Source organism: Eschrichtius robustus, chromosome 10 (genome assembly GCF_028021215.1).
Source record: "Eschrichtius robustus isolate mEscRob2 chromosome 10, mEscRob2.pri, whole genome shotgun sequence".
NCBI lineage: Eukaryota > Metazoa > Chordata > Mammalia > Artiodactyla > Eschrichtiidae > Eschrichtius > Eschrichtius robustus.
This window is the reverse complement of record NC_090833.1, coordinates 105519792-105537473: the sequence shown is the minus strand read 5'-3', so window position 1 is coordinate 105537473 and position 17682 is coordinate 105519792. Positions and strand designations below refer to the sequence as shown.

At 36.5% G+C, this 17682-nt stretch overlaps 1 protein-coding gene across 1 annotated transcript in view; it reads right to left on the bottom strand.

Moving 5' to 3' along the window:
* The window catches only part of ADAM7 (ADAM metallopeptidase domain 7), a 61508-nt gene extending 59188 nt beyond the window's left edge, over positions 1-2320 (bottom strand). The window contains exons 1-2 of the mRNA XM_068554033.1: positions 2269-2320; positions 1199-1302 (exon numbers count right to left, since the gene is read on the bottom strand). Of these exons, the coding sequence (XP_068410134.1) occupies positions 1199-1302; positions 2269-2320 (156 nt within the window). The remainder of the gene's footprint in view (positions 1-1198; positions 1303-2268) is intronic.
* Between the last annotated feature and the right edge of the window lie 15362 nt (positions 2321-17682).

The window sequence follows — 17682 nt, the reverse complement described above, 5'->3', positions numbered from 1 at the left end:
GACTTTCTAGAACTACAAGATGCTCCCAACTCATTTTGTATATTTCCTGCCCTGTCCAGGCTCATCTTGTAGATTCATATTGGAAATTTTCATATTAGTCTGGATTAAGTCTTAAGACAATAGATGCCAGAAGAACCCATCAGCTTTGGACAATGGGTGATAGAAATTTGGTTTTGACCTCTTAGCTGAGTACCAACGTCCAACCAGTGAAAGGTTTGAGAATGTGAGAAAAGAATTGAAGATCAAGAGACAAACTATTTGCAAGGAGATCATTAGAGAAAAAATGGTCAGACATTATTTCCAAATGGCAGTAGATGGAGACTTGCTTGTTTATCATCACAAGCCATGGGAAAAAGGCCTCAATGGGACCATTTGGAAACTTGAAATGTGTCTTACTTGTGACTGAGAAACCTAAAAAGTGAAAGCCTGGAAGGCTGTCTCCTCTCATGGTAGGGGGAAGACAGGTCATTCCATTGGGAAAGGTCTGCTTTCTCAAGGAGTGCTGGGGCAAAGCGACAGTCAGGATGCTCCGTGGGCCAAATTAAAATCCTAAAGCTCAAAATGGAAATGCCTGATAATAATTGTCTAAAAACAGTCATTGAATGTCTTTTATAATTGTGGGCATTGAAAAGAACCTAATTGTGAAGCTTCCTCCCCATTAGGTGTATTGTATATTTTCTACATAAATATTTATTATTTTTGGAATGAATTTTAAATGTATTTAAATTTTAACACCTGAGTAAACACTCTTCTGAGCAACAGGCTAAGTAGGCCTTTGTGTTCCTGTGAAAGTTGTCCAAGTTTGCTGTAGAATTTGTGAGGTAAATAAATCTGCATATTAGATCACTGGGAAAGCAAAATGCTCAGAGATTACATTCCACTGGCACCAGCTCAGAACAAATGAGGTTGCCTTAGATCAGCCTGGAAAGCTGTTAGTGGAACTCGTCACATCAACTGGAAGAATTTAAATGTCTCTCCCCCACAAAACCTGAGCTTTATTCTTTGTTGTTTCCTAATCTGTCAAGGGATTACTTTCTCCCCCAACCTCTATTTCCCACCCACCAAGCACAGGCAGTAAGCTGAATAAGAGTCCTCAGAAAAATCAAGACACCTCCCTTGTTTGCTTCTGATTGGAGACAGGTTGCGTTCTTTATGCCTGTGAAAGTAATGCATCTTTTTATTAAATCAAAGCCTGTACCTGTATGTCATCCTCATGGGTGTGCCAAATATCTCGCTCCTGTATCAGAGGAAGCCTTTTAGGATAAACCAGTTCTTGACCCTCTACTCCAAGGATGACCTTTTCTAAAAGGAAACATAGTGGCGGAAATATATTTGGTATTAACATTCACCCACAGTAATTGGATAACAGAATTATTCTCATAGAGTTCACTTGCTCCCAATTAGCAGTCATGGACAAGAGCATCCCCACCTTATGGATATGGAAATTGAGACTGATATTTCTAAATTAGGAAAATACAAGCAAAATTGGAAAGTAGGGTCCTTCAGCTTCTTCTGTCTTTTCACCTTGTTCTGCAGGTGTCACCTTTGTCATCTTATTCCTCTCATGCCTGTCTCTGGATTCTGCCACCTATCCAAGCCAGCCACTGGAATGGGCTGTTTCAATGTAAATTAGTGATTTCAACTCCATGGGACATTTGCATTTGAAGTCTTAACTCTCATAGCTAATATATAAGGCTTTCCCCTGTGAAAGGGATTTTAGATACTGAGATAATCTTCTATGCTTTACCTATCAAATTGGTAGTCATCTGTCAGGTGAGCCCTGTCAACCCCACTACAGAGAGGTATAGAGAAAAGAGTATAGGATTTTGGAATCTGCTCTTATTTGAACCAAAGTTTTACTAGTTTATTAGCAATATGACCATAAGTAGCATATCTAATCTTCCTGATCTGTAGATATTAGTCTCAATTTCTTTACCTGTGAAGTGGAGATAATAACATAGCATTTTAAGCATGCTAATATACAAAGTGGCTGATGGCTAACAGTGTCTGCTGCCTTGCAGATATTCAGTAAAATCCACTCCTTCCTCCTTCTCACGGTCCATCAGAGTATTTAAGAGTGATACTGCATTTCATAGACTTGTAGAATCTCAAGATTAGCCATAATCTAGTCCAAATCCTATGCTATATTCTCAGCAAAATCATCAATGGATATTAATGTTTTTATCATTTACAATTTAAACTTAATGATGAGAGAGACATTACCTCATAGCTTAATAAGGAAACCCTCATAAAAAGATTATGACATACCTTTAATCTGAGAAACGAGTAAAATCGTGAAGAATAAACTCCTGGGAAACATTCTGAATGATTCTGGCAAAAGTGGGGCACATGTGCTTGAGAAGAGACATGCACAGTTTTTGGTCCTTGCTTCCGCAGTGAGGATGAAGACCCTAGCAGATAGACAGGCAGTTTTAATCCAGCACAAGGAAGTGTTCCTTGATCATGTTACACAATTTGTGAGGTACTTGAGGCTAAAACTGAGAAAGTGGACGTCATGTACTAATTAAAGGCAACCACTGAGATGGTGGTGGTGGAGGAGGTGGGCTGGGCAGAGATCCCTACTTTATGCCTAATATAAATATGATTCCAGATGTATTAAAAATTCAAAAGTGAAAAAAATCACCTATGACTTGGAAAAAATTATTGAAGAATCTTTATATAAACTGTGGTTGAAGAAGGTCTTTCTATGCTGAAAGCCACTTGTAAGAACTGTTAAGGAAAATTTGATAAAAAAAACTAGACAGAAATATTGAGAACTTTTTTTCCTAGCTAAATAAAGGTCTGGGCCAGGAACATGAGGATAATGGTCTTTTAGAGTACTGAATGAAACACAATCAAAATGAATATTTCACCCCCCATCCTGATAAAAGAACCCAGAGAGTCACTGGGGCAAGAGGAGGAAATGAAGGGAAATAACCTCCTTTTTTTTCTTCCAAGTTTTATTGAGATGTAATTGACTACAGCACTGTGTAAGATTAAGGTGTACATTATAATGATTTGACATCATATGTTATGAAATGATTCATCTCATACAGATACCAAAAAAAATATTTTTCCTTGTGATGAGAGCTCTTAAGATCTGCCGTCTTAACAACTTTCAGATATACCAGACAACCCTGTTCACTACAGTCATCATGTTGTACATTCCGTCCCTAGTACTTATTTATATTATAACTGGGAGTTTGCACCTTTTGACCACTTTCATCCAAACTTATTTATGAAAACGTATATATGCCATAAATCGCAAATTAATTACAATTAAAAGACAAATAAAAACTCCAGAAATGTATGCAACATATATAATAAAATGTAAGGGCACATATCCTTATAATATAGAGCTCTTTCAAATCAATACAAAAAGCAAACATTAATGGGCAAATGTGCAGAAGACCTGTAGAAACCTATCTATATGCATGTGTTCTCTCGTTATATTAGAAGAGAGATCCCTTTGCAATACAATCCCTTATCTGGGATTTTATCCCCTCCCCTATCTCACATTATTGATTATCCCTATAATATTCCCATGAACGGAACCAATCTACCATAGTGGGAAGCTTTCTTTTGATATTTAAATAATCTAAAATCTCTCCCTTTCACAAAATCCTACCCTCAATCCTATATTCCACAGACCGCCACCATCACCCTCTTTCATTCCCTTTTCAGTTAAACTTCTCACAAAGTTGATCTATATTTCTTGTGCCAATCTCCTCACCTCCAACTCATCCTAACACATCCCACTTGCACTGCCTTTATTATTCTACTGATATAGCTAACTAATATCTCTGATGATTTCACAATTTCTATAGCCAATGGATACTTTGGTTCCTCATCTACTTGCCCTCTCGGCATTGTTGACCATACCCTTCCCCTTGAAATATTCTATTGAAGTACCTTGACACATAATCTTCTTAATTTCTTTCTAGCTCTCTGGCAACTTGAGTGCTGTATCTTTTACCCAACCTTTAAATTATGGAGTTCCTCAAGGTATTATCCTATATCTTCTTTTCCCTTAACTGTACACTTGTTCCAAATCCATCTCATCTTCAGTTATGGTTTAATTCTCTATAATATGCCTCACACTTTATATTTCCAGTCATCTGAGCGATAGACCTTTACAGCCAACTCTCTACTCAACACCTGCATTGGAAGTGCTCAAAGGCCCTACAAACTCAATAGATACAAAACTTAAAGTGCTGCTCCCCCAACCTGTTCTCTTAGTTAATGATGTCATCATCCATTCCTCATTGCAAGTCTGAAACCCAGTAGTCATCATGGATATCCCTCATAATCAGTCCATCACTAACTATGTTTATCTTACCTTCTAAAAAATCCCATCCACTTTTCTCCAACTTTTCTGTCTCCATCCTAGTCCAGGATATCATAGACTGTCTTTGGCTATATTCCAACAAGCGTGATCTTTTCAAAATGCATTTTTTTTTATGGGTGCTAGGATTAAGACTCACTTGGCTTTAAAGCCTCAGAAGGTAAATTGCCTGCCACCTTTTGACTCTGTGGCTTTGGGCAAAACATGAAACGTTTCTCTACTTCTGTTTTTTCTCATCTATAAAATAGGTATAATATTATCAATAACATGTACCTCATAGGGATGGTGTGCGTATTAAATGAATCTGTGCTGACAGGCAACCTTACATTCCCTGGTTTATTCACTCTCCAGTTCTTAGCTGACTATTTTATACTCCTTCTTCTCACCTCAAATCTCTAAATCTCCCCTTAGTATCAGCTGATCACCATGGTTTCTTTCTATTTCGCTGAGAAAAAAGAAGCCATCAGACGAAAAAAATCTCGCCTTCTCCAATGATCACATCTACATTACTGTCAAGATGTAGAGAGAAAACAGACTAGTTCTCTCTCGTTTCTATAAATGTACTGCCCATTCCTCTAAGGTCTACCCACCATTAATATATTGGTTTCCATTTCTTCTTGTCCCCTAGCCCCAATATCATCATTCTGGCCAGTTCTTTCTTGAGACTGAATACTCTCAATTAGTATATATACAAATATGCTGCCATTTTTATATCTTTTCAAAAAGCATTTCTTCTTTTACATCACCCTACCTTCCACCCAGCTACTACTCCGTTCCTGACTTCTTTTAATAGCACAGCTTCTTGAAAGATGAATGTACAGTTCCTCTCTCCCCATTTGCTCTTGAAATTACTCCAAACAGACTTTTTATCCTTTACTCAATGAAACACTTCTTGTCGATGTTACCGATGATCTGCACCTCTGCCAAATCCAGTGGTCAATTTTCAATCTTCACTAGCTTGACCTTTTACAACCTTTGACACTGTTGATGACTTTCACCTTTTGAAGGGTTTAGCTCATTTGTGGATCTCCTCCATGCTTATTCACTGCTTCTTCTTAGTCTCATTTGTTGCATCATCCTTCCCTCCCCAGTATCTAAATACCTCAGATCCCCAGGGCTCAATTCTTGGAATGTTATATACAGTCACTAACAAGGTGGTTCTCAACCAAACTAATGGCTTTTTCTTACGCTGGTACCACAAATCTAGCAGTGCCTTGCATATACACACTGTATTCAATATAAATTTGTTGAATGAAATAAACCTAATTTGCAACATGATTATCCACGTGTGTTTCTAAAAATTTTGAACGTAACTGAAACAACTTTGATCCAAATGATCATCTCTACCAGTAGAGTTTCTGATAATCTTTCAGGTCATTACAAGAGATAGTAGAAGACTGATGGGCGTACTCAGTATATCTGACCCGTCACCAAACAAATACTCATCCACGTATCAAATGGAACTTAGCAGCTTCATTCACAGTGACAGTTAAAGAGAGCATTTTAAATTGGGTGATAGGTTGGAACTATATTGAGCTTGCCTTTATTACAGTCTAAATTGTGGAAACTAGAATAAACAATGTTTAAAATACCAATTGTGGAATCCCAATTATTTATGGTGTCATGTTAAATGATAAGGCTTAAAGGCATTTGTCTGATGCCTTTAGTTATGGCTGAGCTAACTTTCTAGCATGTCTATAAGATTAGAGATATGACATTATCCATGGCTAATCCAGGTGAAACAGCCAAGAACTTTCAAAGAAGAAAAATTTTTGGAACTTACTCATGACCCATAATCAATAAGTGAAAAGCAGACATTAAAATAAAATTTCTGCTTGGCTCTCTGTTCTTATTATACACTCTTATTATACACTAGTGCTTTTTTTGAGGGGAAAAGAAACTATTTCTTCTCATAAAACTCTATCAAGTGACTAGTGTGGAATAGTGCAATATTATAATATAACTAGTTTATAATTTATTCTCACTCTCAGGTCACAGCTTTCTGTGTTTAAATTAACATCATCACTAAAGTATATAAAGCTTTAGAAACAAACAAACAAACAAACAATGATCCCTGAAGCAGATTTCAGTCAAAGTGGCTCTGGGAAGTCTGCTTATCAGGCAAAAGCAGATTTTAAAAATTAGACAAATATGAGACTGTTCTGTCCCCTCATATCTTAGCTGCAAATTAGTGAAGCAACCTCTCATAGGAGGTTCTCCAATCTAATGCCATCTTGGTTTCAGGGAGGGGTTTGGAGGTTGTAGATTCTTGTGTCCAATCCTTATCATTACTAGGATCACCCTTTAACAAGTAGTGAAGCAGGAGTATGTGTCTTGGGGGCTTCCCAGCTTTGTGAAGCGCATGTCCACTTTCTCCCTTTGACCTCCCTCACAATCCAGATACCCCTTCAAGCTTGCCCTCCTCAGCTTCCTTCTCTCTTTCTTTCCCTCAGTCCTGTTCCCTCTCTCCTAGCCAGCAACTTAGAGAGCAATCCCTCACCCCTTCTTAAGGACTTAACAGAGTGAATTCACAATAGTGGAGGCCCAGGAAGCATGACAGATGATAAAGAATATATTCTAAGTCAGAAACGAGAGGCAGCCCACTCTGCAGACTCAAAATGCTTATTCTTGTATGTCCTTTGCCAAGAGAAACATGAAGAAAAGGGGCGGTAAATTCAAGTGAATGAAGAGAATGAAGTGAATAAAAAAAAAATCTTATTCAAATTACAATAGAAATGGCAAAAACTTCACACAGAAATACTGGAATAAAGATTAGCATTTTCTGTCTGACTTTAAAAGAAATATCATTCTAAAGTACTCCAAGACCACATTAAGGGGAACTTTCAATTCTTTTTGTAGAAGCTAGTTTCAGCCCATTAATTGTGTTTTAAGTGCATTGAAAAGAACACCAGATTCAAAATCAGGAACTCTATGTTCACCTGTAACGAATTCTGCTATCTCTGACAAATCACTTATTTTCTGGGCCCCAGTGCCTTATTTATAAATTGGGACTATCAGATTATTTGATATTTAAGATTTTTTTTAACATCAGGATGCTACGTTTCCATGCTTTTACTGAATTTTTTTCTCCTTTTCCAAGACCTCTTCACTGTAAGTAGAAATTTTGACTTGATAGAATAACGACAAGTTTGGAGGTTTTTTTTTTAATACTTTCCACAAATTAATATGCATAGTAAATGTCATGTTATAAATACAACAAGGCCATAAAAAATTGACTCACTCTGCTACCCAAAAGGACAAGGTTATTCCTGGGGAATGGCAGACCCAGAGTAAAAAGAGTGCATAGAAATTTCATCTCTTAATTCTGATAATCACATTACTTAACTAGTGACATTGAACAAATTACTTAATATTCCTAGAGTTTTGGTTTCCTCGTGACAAATTAAAGATAATAGTGCTTCCTACACAAGATCACTGTGTAGATTAATAAGATTAATGAATAGTGCATAATACATATACGACTCTCAATTTTGTTGAAGGGTTGACATTATTTCTCACTTTCAATTTAACTGTTTCATAAGAGCTTTAGGGAATACAGTAACTTCGGTAAGGTCAAAATGTTTAAACAACATAGACTTAAAGCCAAGTGATGACAGGGTATGAAATGAAATGCAATTAGATTTTCTCCAGTTGCGTAAGTGGTAGCATTCATGATCCTATCCATAAGTCCAATTCCTACAGAACTATGTCACACCTTCACTTCATTCCTCAACAAGCTGTAATTTTCATTTTTAAACAAATTATAGTAAACTCTCTTGATCTCTCATGCCCTTCCAGCAACCTTGATATTTTTCTGATCCCTTTATAACAAAATCCACTCAAGGAGTTATCTATAATCACCGTTCTCAGTTCTTCATTCTCTCTTTAAGCCACTCCAGTCAGGGACAAGAGACAATCTCTTTTGTACCCACTACTCTACTGAAATTACTCATCAAGGTCACCAATGATCTCCATATTTTAAATTTGTGGTTAATTTTCAGTCCCAATTTCACTTCTTGGTCATATTCGATTTGTCATTTGACCCTCTCTCTCTTTTTTTTTTTTGATACACTATCCTTACTGGAAAGGAAGCCCTGCTTTTTCTCTCTCATTAGATGCTTTTTTTTTTTTCTTTATACTTTGATTCACTCATTTCTCCATATATCCCAGACCTTTAAACATTGAAGGGTCTCAGGTCTCACTCTTTGAACTTATTCTCTTTTCTGTCTATACTTATTCCCTTGGAGACCTCAACAAATCACATGTCTTAAAAACTATTGCGCTGCTGTTGATTGCCAAATTCATAGGTCCCAGAATTATTTCCTTGACTCCAGTTGTCCGTTTGGCATCTCCATTTTGATGTCTAGTGAGCATAGCAAATTTAATATACACAGAAACAAAACTCCTGGTTTTCATCCGCAAAACTGCTCCTCCGCACGTCCCGCTCACCTCAGGAAATGACAATGCTGTCAATCAAAATAGCTACTCAAGCCAAAGACCTTGATGTTGGCCTGGGCACCTCTCTTTCTCTCACATTCCATACACCATCTCTCAGGAAACCCCAGTGGCTTTTCTTTCAGAATATACTCTGCATCTAATCTTTTCTCATCTCCTCCACTGCTACCACTCTGAGCAAATCCACAATCGCCTGTTATTACAATAACCTCCTGACCAGTGGTTTCACCATTTCTATCCTTGCCTCTCCCTCATAGTCTCTTTTCCAAAAGTAGCTAGTGATCATCTTAAAATGGAAGCAATGCCATGTCAATTCCTTTGTTTGGTATTCTCCAGTGGTTTGCCATCTAATGGTGAGTGGAAGCTAAATTCCTTGTGGAGATTTACAAGTCCCTACGTGATCTGGTGCCCTGTTACTCTTGGACCTCATCACTGGCTCTTCTCCTCAACTCTCTTCCGCTACTCTGTCCTTCTCCCTGTACCCAGAATGGACATGCTAGCCCATTGTCACTTCAAGGCAACATCCCTATGGCTCCCTCCCTCACCTCTTTTAGCTCTTTCCTCAGTACCTTTTCACCAAGACGTTCTCTGTTCACTCTAGTTTAGATTGCACCCCTCTTTGAACAAATATCTAAGCACTCCGTATCCCCCTTCCCACTTGGTGACTGAAGGCTTCTTAGTACCTGTAAAATGAAGACTTTTATTCATGTATTTATTTGTCATCCTCTGTCTGTTCTAAAATGTAATGTAGAGTTTTTTTTTCTGTTTGGTACTATACCCCCAATGCTTAGGATTGTTCCTTGCATTTAACAGACTCTCAATAAACTTTTTGTGTAAATTAACCATTTATTTCAGGATATTGTCCATATAGCTTATATTTTCTTTTCAAGAAACTGAATATTACCAATGAATGACTGAGATTCTGGCCTCTTCTGCCTTTCTGAAGAGGATTTCTTAGTAGCATGGATGGTCAAATGTAAGGAGACATAAGTTACCATATCTAGCCACTGTTTGCACAATATTTTAAGATTATCAGCAAAACGGTGTAAGGACTTTACTTTTAGCCAAGTGACCGTTTGGTTGGTTGTCCTGTTCGGTTCTTGGTGCCCCTGCTCCTTTTATCAGCACGCCTGTGGGAGTTCTCCTACACAGTTGGCCCTCCTTTCATCTGCCTACAATTTCAGCTGGAACATCTTTTTTCAAGGTTGATTAAACAGAACTCAGAGTATACTTGTCAGTCTTTTGTGGCTTCATCATATGCTTCATTCCATGCCACCCTTCACCTCCAATTTGACAAATATAATAAATCACTCTCTGGGGTGAAGGGCCATCATCCCCTGTCCACCTTCCCTGAACCCAACACATCTAGTACCACATTCTTCATGATACTTCTGTTACCCCTATTACCCACCATAGCACGCACTACTCCTTCCTTCCCCTGACTCCTAATACTCTGCCTAGCTCTGCTCTACAGTCTGCATGTTGGTATGTGAGTACCTTTGAGTGAGTCTTTCTTCTCTGCTTGTTATGGTAGACTAGATATAGTGAAATCCACAGTATTGAGTAAGTTTATTTGTTTATATCTTAATAAAGTGATATATCTGAAGTTACCCTCTGCCTATCACTGCTCTCAAATATTTGCAGTCATAGAAATTATTAGTATAATTTTCACTTTATCTTCTGAAATATGTGCAAGCTCTTTGAAGACAGAGACCATGGCGAGCATTCACATGTCACCTGCGGAGTCTAACAGTACCAGACCTTGCATGTTGCTGGTACTCAATAAATAGTAATGTAAGAAGTTGATTATAATTTATCATAACATTATTGCTACACTCATTTTATAGAATAGATGATAAATATTGTGGATTCACTGGGACTGAACAAAAATTTCACAATAATTCTCATTTTCCTGAAAAGTTGAGCTTCTTTGGGTCTCTGTATAGCTAACCTAAGGCTGCTTAAAAGCCCCCTAATCACCTGTGACTAAGGGCTATTCATGGACCATCAAGTAGTAGGAGTCAGGGTCATAGTAATATTTTGAATAACTTGGATATCGATCGTGCCTTTCTTCTGAATATGGGAAAGAATGTGATACCATCTCTACAGTTTGCCCATTCAAACTCTGTAGATTGCTTTCACCCACAATAATACCTTCCGGCACAGCTTGATCTTGATGTGCCTGTACCAGCAGCACTTCATTAATCGTGGAGCAGAGGCTGGGAATGGCCCTCAAACCTGTGCCAGAAGCTCCCCATGGGGCCAAAGTTGTCACCTCACAAAGAGAACATTAAGGGAAGGAGGGATATTGGCACCTGGATATTCCTTAACTCAGAATGCACAGTCTTGATTCAGCCTTGAAATTAAAGGCTTGGTGAAGTAAAACTTATACCCTGAGCACTCACTCTGTCAGTCACTTGCTCGTTCAGTGTTAACAATATGTGGTAGTTAAATTAAATAATAATTTAGCCATTTTACAAATGAAAAAATTGAGTCTCAAAAAGGAAATTCACCCATTCAAGGATAATCAGCAAATGGTGGAGCTTTGTGTATGCTCAAGTCCCTTAGACAATGTGTGAGGTTCCCATTATCCTACTCTCTCACTTCTGAGCATAACAGAGAAGTCCTACAGTAGTGATAATCTCAAAAAAAATTCTTTTAATCTTTCAAAGTAACCAGCCCCTGCATAAGGTTTGAAATTCCCTTCCAGTTTCAAACTCCAGCCACGGGCCATGCAAATATGTAGGGAGTATTTTGAGCCTTTGCTTTCCACAGTGCTTTGTTGGTGATGGTCCTGCTGCTTGCTAGTATCCATGGTTAGAAGCAGAAATAGGAAGAGAAAGTTGAGATTGAGAGTTTTAATTTTTTTCATTGGTTTCTTCTTTTAAGAATCATACTAATTTCTCCCTAATTCTTAAGGAGAATTCACCCAAGAAAACTATTTACTCTCATTCTCTTCCTATGAAGTGAGGAAGTATGCTTTTGTTTTGTTTTTGTGTTATGTTTTTCTCTTTTGTTTGTTGTTATGGTTTGAGCCCCTCTAATCTTTGCTTCTGCCATTTCCTTTGTTGAACTTTCTCAGTTGCTTCCACTGAGTAATACATTCTTGTAGAAATTGTAATAGTTTTTTAAGCAGGACAAAAAAAAAAATTAGTTGGATATTAATGGAATGAGACTTGCTCAAAGGTATGAACTCTCTAGGAGAGTATTGCTATGAAATTAAATGAAATTGTTTAAAAACAATCTAGATGAAGTCAACTCATATCTAAAACTCTGACATATCCTTTGATTTGGGTGATCAATGGAGATGTTAACAATGGAACATGTTAAATGAGATTGGGGAGGTGGATTGTGCCATGAAAGAAGGCTTCCCAGGTAGGTTGAAGATGGAATATGAAGAGGTCAGTTTGCCAGAGTAACAGGATGATACTTTATCCTGAAGACAATAGCTGTTAAAATTTTCAACACAGAAAAAATGTTGTCAGACCCGTTTCTCATATGATAAGGATATCTGGCTTGATGAATTGTAGTGGAGAAAGGAGAAAATGGTGTTGATTGTACTAGATCTTCTGACTGACCAGGAAGAGGAATTTTATCAGTTTTATCTTAATTTAGTTTTCAGTCAAATTGGTAAGTTTCAATCCTATCCCTCAGATGGAGGGATTTTATTCCTGGGAGTTTTCCTTGCTAGAGACAGGATATTCCAGCTGTATTTAGTGTGGAAGATTAAATGTAATGATTTGTAACCCACTATTTGGAAGGTTGCTCTGTGATATTCTGCAAAATTAAGAAATAAAATTGCATCCATTGTATTTTATGAGCCAGGGGTTGTGATATGATGGTCTGTGGGCCACCAGTTTTATAAATAAAATTTTATTGAAACTTAGCCACACCCATTTGTTTATGTATTGTCTATGGCTACTGCAGAGAAGTAGTTGTTACATCAGAGACCACATGACCCACAAAGCCTAAAATACTTGCTTACTTTCTAGTCCCTTACAGAAAATATATACCAACTCCTGTCTTAGGCAATGTTGTTTTTGTCAGTGTATTTTTCCTTTGTTTGTTTTTAAAGTTTTGAACCATTGAGGAGATAAATATTCAATAGTACTGAGGTTGCTGCATTACATTTTACTGATCAGAGCTCTTAAGAGGAACTGAAATGGAAATCTGGAGAAAAGAGTTGAATAGAAGTCCTCTCAAATAGCCAAAGTTACAGAGTACTGCACATAATACACACAGACATGTACACACACACATAGTAAAAAACAGAAAAGCAAGAAGAAACAAAAATGGAACAATTTGTTTTGCTCACTGTGTTACATAACACTTTATCTTTTTTGTTGAAAGAAAGCCAAACTTGTCTTTTAGAGTATTTAATCTCATAATGAAGTTTCTAGGCATTCTTTTCCTGGACACCAAGGCACCACTCTTTGTTGAAAGTGTGTAAATGATCATGTCAGTATAAGTGATGCAAAAGAGTGCAGTCCTCAGATGCACAAGAAGTTTTCCAACTGTGTCCTGAGTTACCCTCCTGTTGTTGAAGAAGATAGAGCTATGGAAAGTCAGAGATGTTTAGGTGGTCCATCTGAGATTGAACAAAGAGAACAATGATTTCTATTATAGAAATCTGCTAAAATTATTTTCCATGGGTTGAGTGCTTACTGTGTCTCACACACACAGCTAGCAATTTATATATCTCTGTTAAACTGTCAAAAGTTTGCAGCATGTAACCATACTTCATCCAGTGCCTCTACATCCTGTGTCCTTATCTATTAATGGGGGGTAATTTCATAGGTGAGTAAACCAATCTCACTTTCCAATTTCATACAGGTGGTAAGTGGCAGAGTAAGGATTCCAACCAAGTCTATATTCTAGAAAGCCAGTGCTTTTCAGGATATCACACTGACTCTAATAAAGGTCAATACCTTTTTAAAAAATCCCAAGCATCTACCTCCTGTCAACATTTATGATTTACAAAACAGAAACAGACTCACAGGCTTCAAAAACAAACTTATGGTTACCAAAGGGGAAAGGTGGGGGGAGGGATAATTAGGAGTTTGGGATTAACATATACACACTACTATATATAAAATAGATAATCAACAAGGACCTACTGTATAGCACAGGAAACTGTACTCAATATTCTGTAATAATCTATATGGGAAAAAAATCTGAAAAAGAATGGATATATATATATATATATATGTATGTATAGCTGAATCACTTTGCTGTACACATGAAACTAACACAGTATGGCAAATCAACTATACTCCAATAGAAAATAAATTAAATTTTTAAAAAGATATAATAATTTTAAAAGATTTATGATTTAAAGCGGTTAGAAAGCCCATCTGGGTAATAAGAACATAGAAAGGTAACTGGAAATATATAATTCTGAAGAAACACAAACTTCGTCAGTACTACAAATCAATATGTATCCTAGACATACTTTTTCTAAAATTAGCTCTGATTCCATTAGGGTTGTTAAATATTGAAGGGTTCTTCTAGCTCTAAAATGCTCTGTTCCTAATAAGGAAATCTGACTTCAATAACATGCCCTGGGCAAAAAGCCCTTTATCTGAAAAAGTAAAATCAAAAGAGCATTTAAGTCAACCTAATGAGTTTTTCTCTCTATTTTACAACAAAATATTTTGGTTCTCTAATTTCTGTGAAGCTTATTTTAATTTCCCAAGAGGAAGTAAAACAAAAACAAAACAAAATATAGTCACTTATTTTGAGTGAAAATAATGGATTTTTTCTGCTTGTCTTCTGTGTGTGTATATGCACAGGACTATATGTATATGTATTTTACTCAAAAGAGAGAGTCTCTTAACTAGGAAATTAGTTGATTTCTGGGATTTATTAAAAGAGAAATTTCAAGGACTCAACCTAGAGCTACTTTCTCCTACTTCTGCTGTTCATATAAATTTTATGATCTTGCCATTGTATGACTGAGGAATATAGAGAAAATATTTTTGTGTTTCTGCAGATCAAGGATCTTCTGAATAAATCTTGTAGAAATTTTGTACCCTGACCTAAGAATAAGCCATGAGAAGATAATACACCAGTATAGAGAGTGAGAGAACTCCAGTGACATTTATCTGATTCCATAGGTACAAGTATGAGTTAACATTTCAATGGAAAATGAGACCTGGGACCTTGGAGATATACCTATAGGTCATCGAAGCCTGAAGGTCTGGGGCATCTCTAGCCTTTGGAGTGATATATTTATATTCCAAAAGATTAGAGTAAGAACTTAGAAACTTTTCCATCCTGTCTCTAAGGAACAAAGGTTTTTCTGTGTTCTTCTTGGACTGGAGAGAAAGACAGCCGTGAGACAGCTGAGAAAATCCAATTTTTTCCATTTCTTGCTTAGGGAGTATCTGACCACTCAAATAAGTTTTCCCATCTGGCTTTCTTTGTATTGTCTTGGGGTAAGAGTGGAGCAAAGGAAACTACAGCTATTATTATGGAAATACTAATAACTAATCTCTCTCTGATCCAGAACACCTCTTATTCACATTGAGGACAAAATTAATAAAGATGAATATTTTAAAACCCAGAGGTTTACTTTTTGTTCCTTGCTTCAAACTGATGTTTTCATCTTTGTGTATTATGTATCATTATTAGTTACCTTAACAATTTTTTTAACTACCCAGTGTAGGAATAAGTAGGTTGGTATGGATAGGATGATAGATTAGAAGAGAGAGAGACCAGGCAATAAGCTTTGATATTCATATTTACTAGTTTTTTTTTTTTGGTTTTTTTTTTTTTACTGCGAGTTACCAATTAAGGGAGATATATGATTTTTAAAAATCTAATTTAAATCTGAGGATAATGAATAAATATTTGACTATACTAATTGGAGATCCCATTAATTTTCTTAATGAAATGCATGCAAATGTTCCAATTCTCCATATAGTTAAAATCAAATGCTTTTCAGGAAGAGAGACTCAGGACATATACTATCAAAGTAATTTCTTAGTAAAATAAATATTCTCACATACATTATAATGGCTTATGTCAAGGACATTGGGACTTCACAAACGTGTGTATGACATATCTATAGCTCAATACATCTAAAAATAGGCACCTCATAGATTATCTCATGTGATCCTGGTCATACCTCATAAGTTAGTAAAATAGAAATTATCCTTATGTCTTAAGCTATGAATAGTGAAGTTTAGAAAGAATAAGTGGTCAGGCCAAGGCATGCAGACCAGGCGTGTAGAATTCCCATAAAACAAACAAAAAATATTTACAAGCGTACCTCATTTTATTGTGCTTCATAGATATTGTGTTTTTTTTAGAAATTGAAAGCTTGTGGCAATCCTGCATAAAGCAAGTCTGTGTCAGTGCCATTTCTTCAACAGCATTTGCTCACTTTGTGTCTCTGTGTCACATTTTGTAATTCTCTCAATATTTCAAACTTTTTCATTTTCATCCTATTTGTTATGGTGATCTGTGGTCAGTGATCTTTGATGTTACTGCTATGACTCACTGAAGTCTCAGATGATGGTTAGCATTTTTCAGCAATAAAATATTTTTAATAAGGGTATGTACTTTTTTGGATATAATGCTATTGCACATTTAATAGACTACAGTATAGTGTAAACATAACTTTTATATGCATTGGGAAACCAAAAAATTCATGTGATTTGCTTTATTTTGATATTTGTAGTGGTCTGGAACTGAACTTGCAGTATGCCTGTATTGAATGGAAAAAACACTGTGAATAAAGAGACATATAGTTCTGGTTTGAATAAGAACTTCAAGAACTGGAAATGATTGCATTTCAGTCATGAGATCGATGTACAGTGCTCTAAAATAAGTTTCTTCCTGCCCTTTTATCTAGTGATGAGAAATGGAGTACATGGAATAGTTTCTGTGAGTGGGAGGTACACTTAGGTTTATAAATTCATGGTGCGTTTTATCTTTGAATTTAGCGTTTATTTAAAGGGATTGGATTTTTCTTATATTTTACAATAAGAACAAAGTTTTGTTAGGATAACTGCATCCAAAAACCATATGTTATGGTTAAAATGTTATTCTTCACTGTTTCGAAACTATAGGTGTTAAGGTGACAAATTAAACTTAGGTGTTCCTTTCTCCAAAATCCACAGATAACTGATGAATGGAATAAGAAAAAATAGGTCCAAATATTTCCAATTTCCTCATTAGGGGGTATCGAAATTTGGGTTTATGCTATAGACAACCAGAAAACAGGACAAATTGTATGTAATGATTTTTTTAGAAATTAGACAACAGACTTCCCTGAAATAAGGGAAACAAACAAGGAAGCCCCACAGCAACCTTGATTTCAACCTGAAATGCAGCACAAGAAGAGGAAACACAAACATAGCCTATGGTTCTGCTGAATTGAGGAGAGAGTTCAATGGGGTGGGAGAGTCCTTAGGAAGATAGGATTTGTAGATCAGTGTAGCAGAGAAAGTGCTCCAGAAATCTGCACATTGGGTCCATTGAGTGTATGGATGAACAAAAATTTGTGCATGTGTGTAACAGAAAACTTCGTGATTCAGGAAAATAGCGACTTCTGGAGAAAGAATAATTACAGAGGAGTAATAAACCAAACAATTACAAAAGCTCAGCTAGTAATTCTAAAAGCTAAATTCAGAACCAGGATGGAGAGACTTTGTTCATCACTCAGAACATTCAGTAGAGTAAGAGGGGATCACGTCTTAGTAGTAAGGCTAAGCTAGTGCTAGATTCATGCTCTAAAAGGCTACTCTAGATCCATGCTAAAAGTTCTAGAGTCCATGCTGAAAAGACTATCAGAGGGAAATCCAGTACACTGTATTTATTTATTTATTTTATTGGAGTAAAATTGCTTTACAATGTTGTGTTAGTTTCTGCTGCAC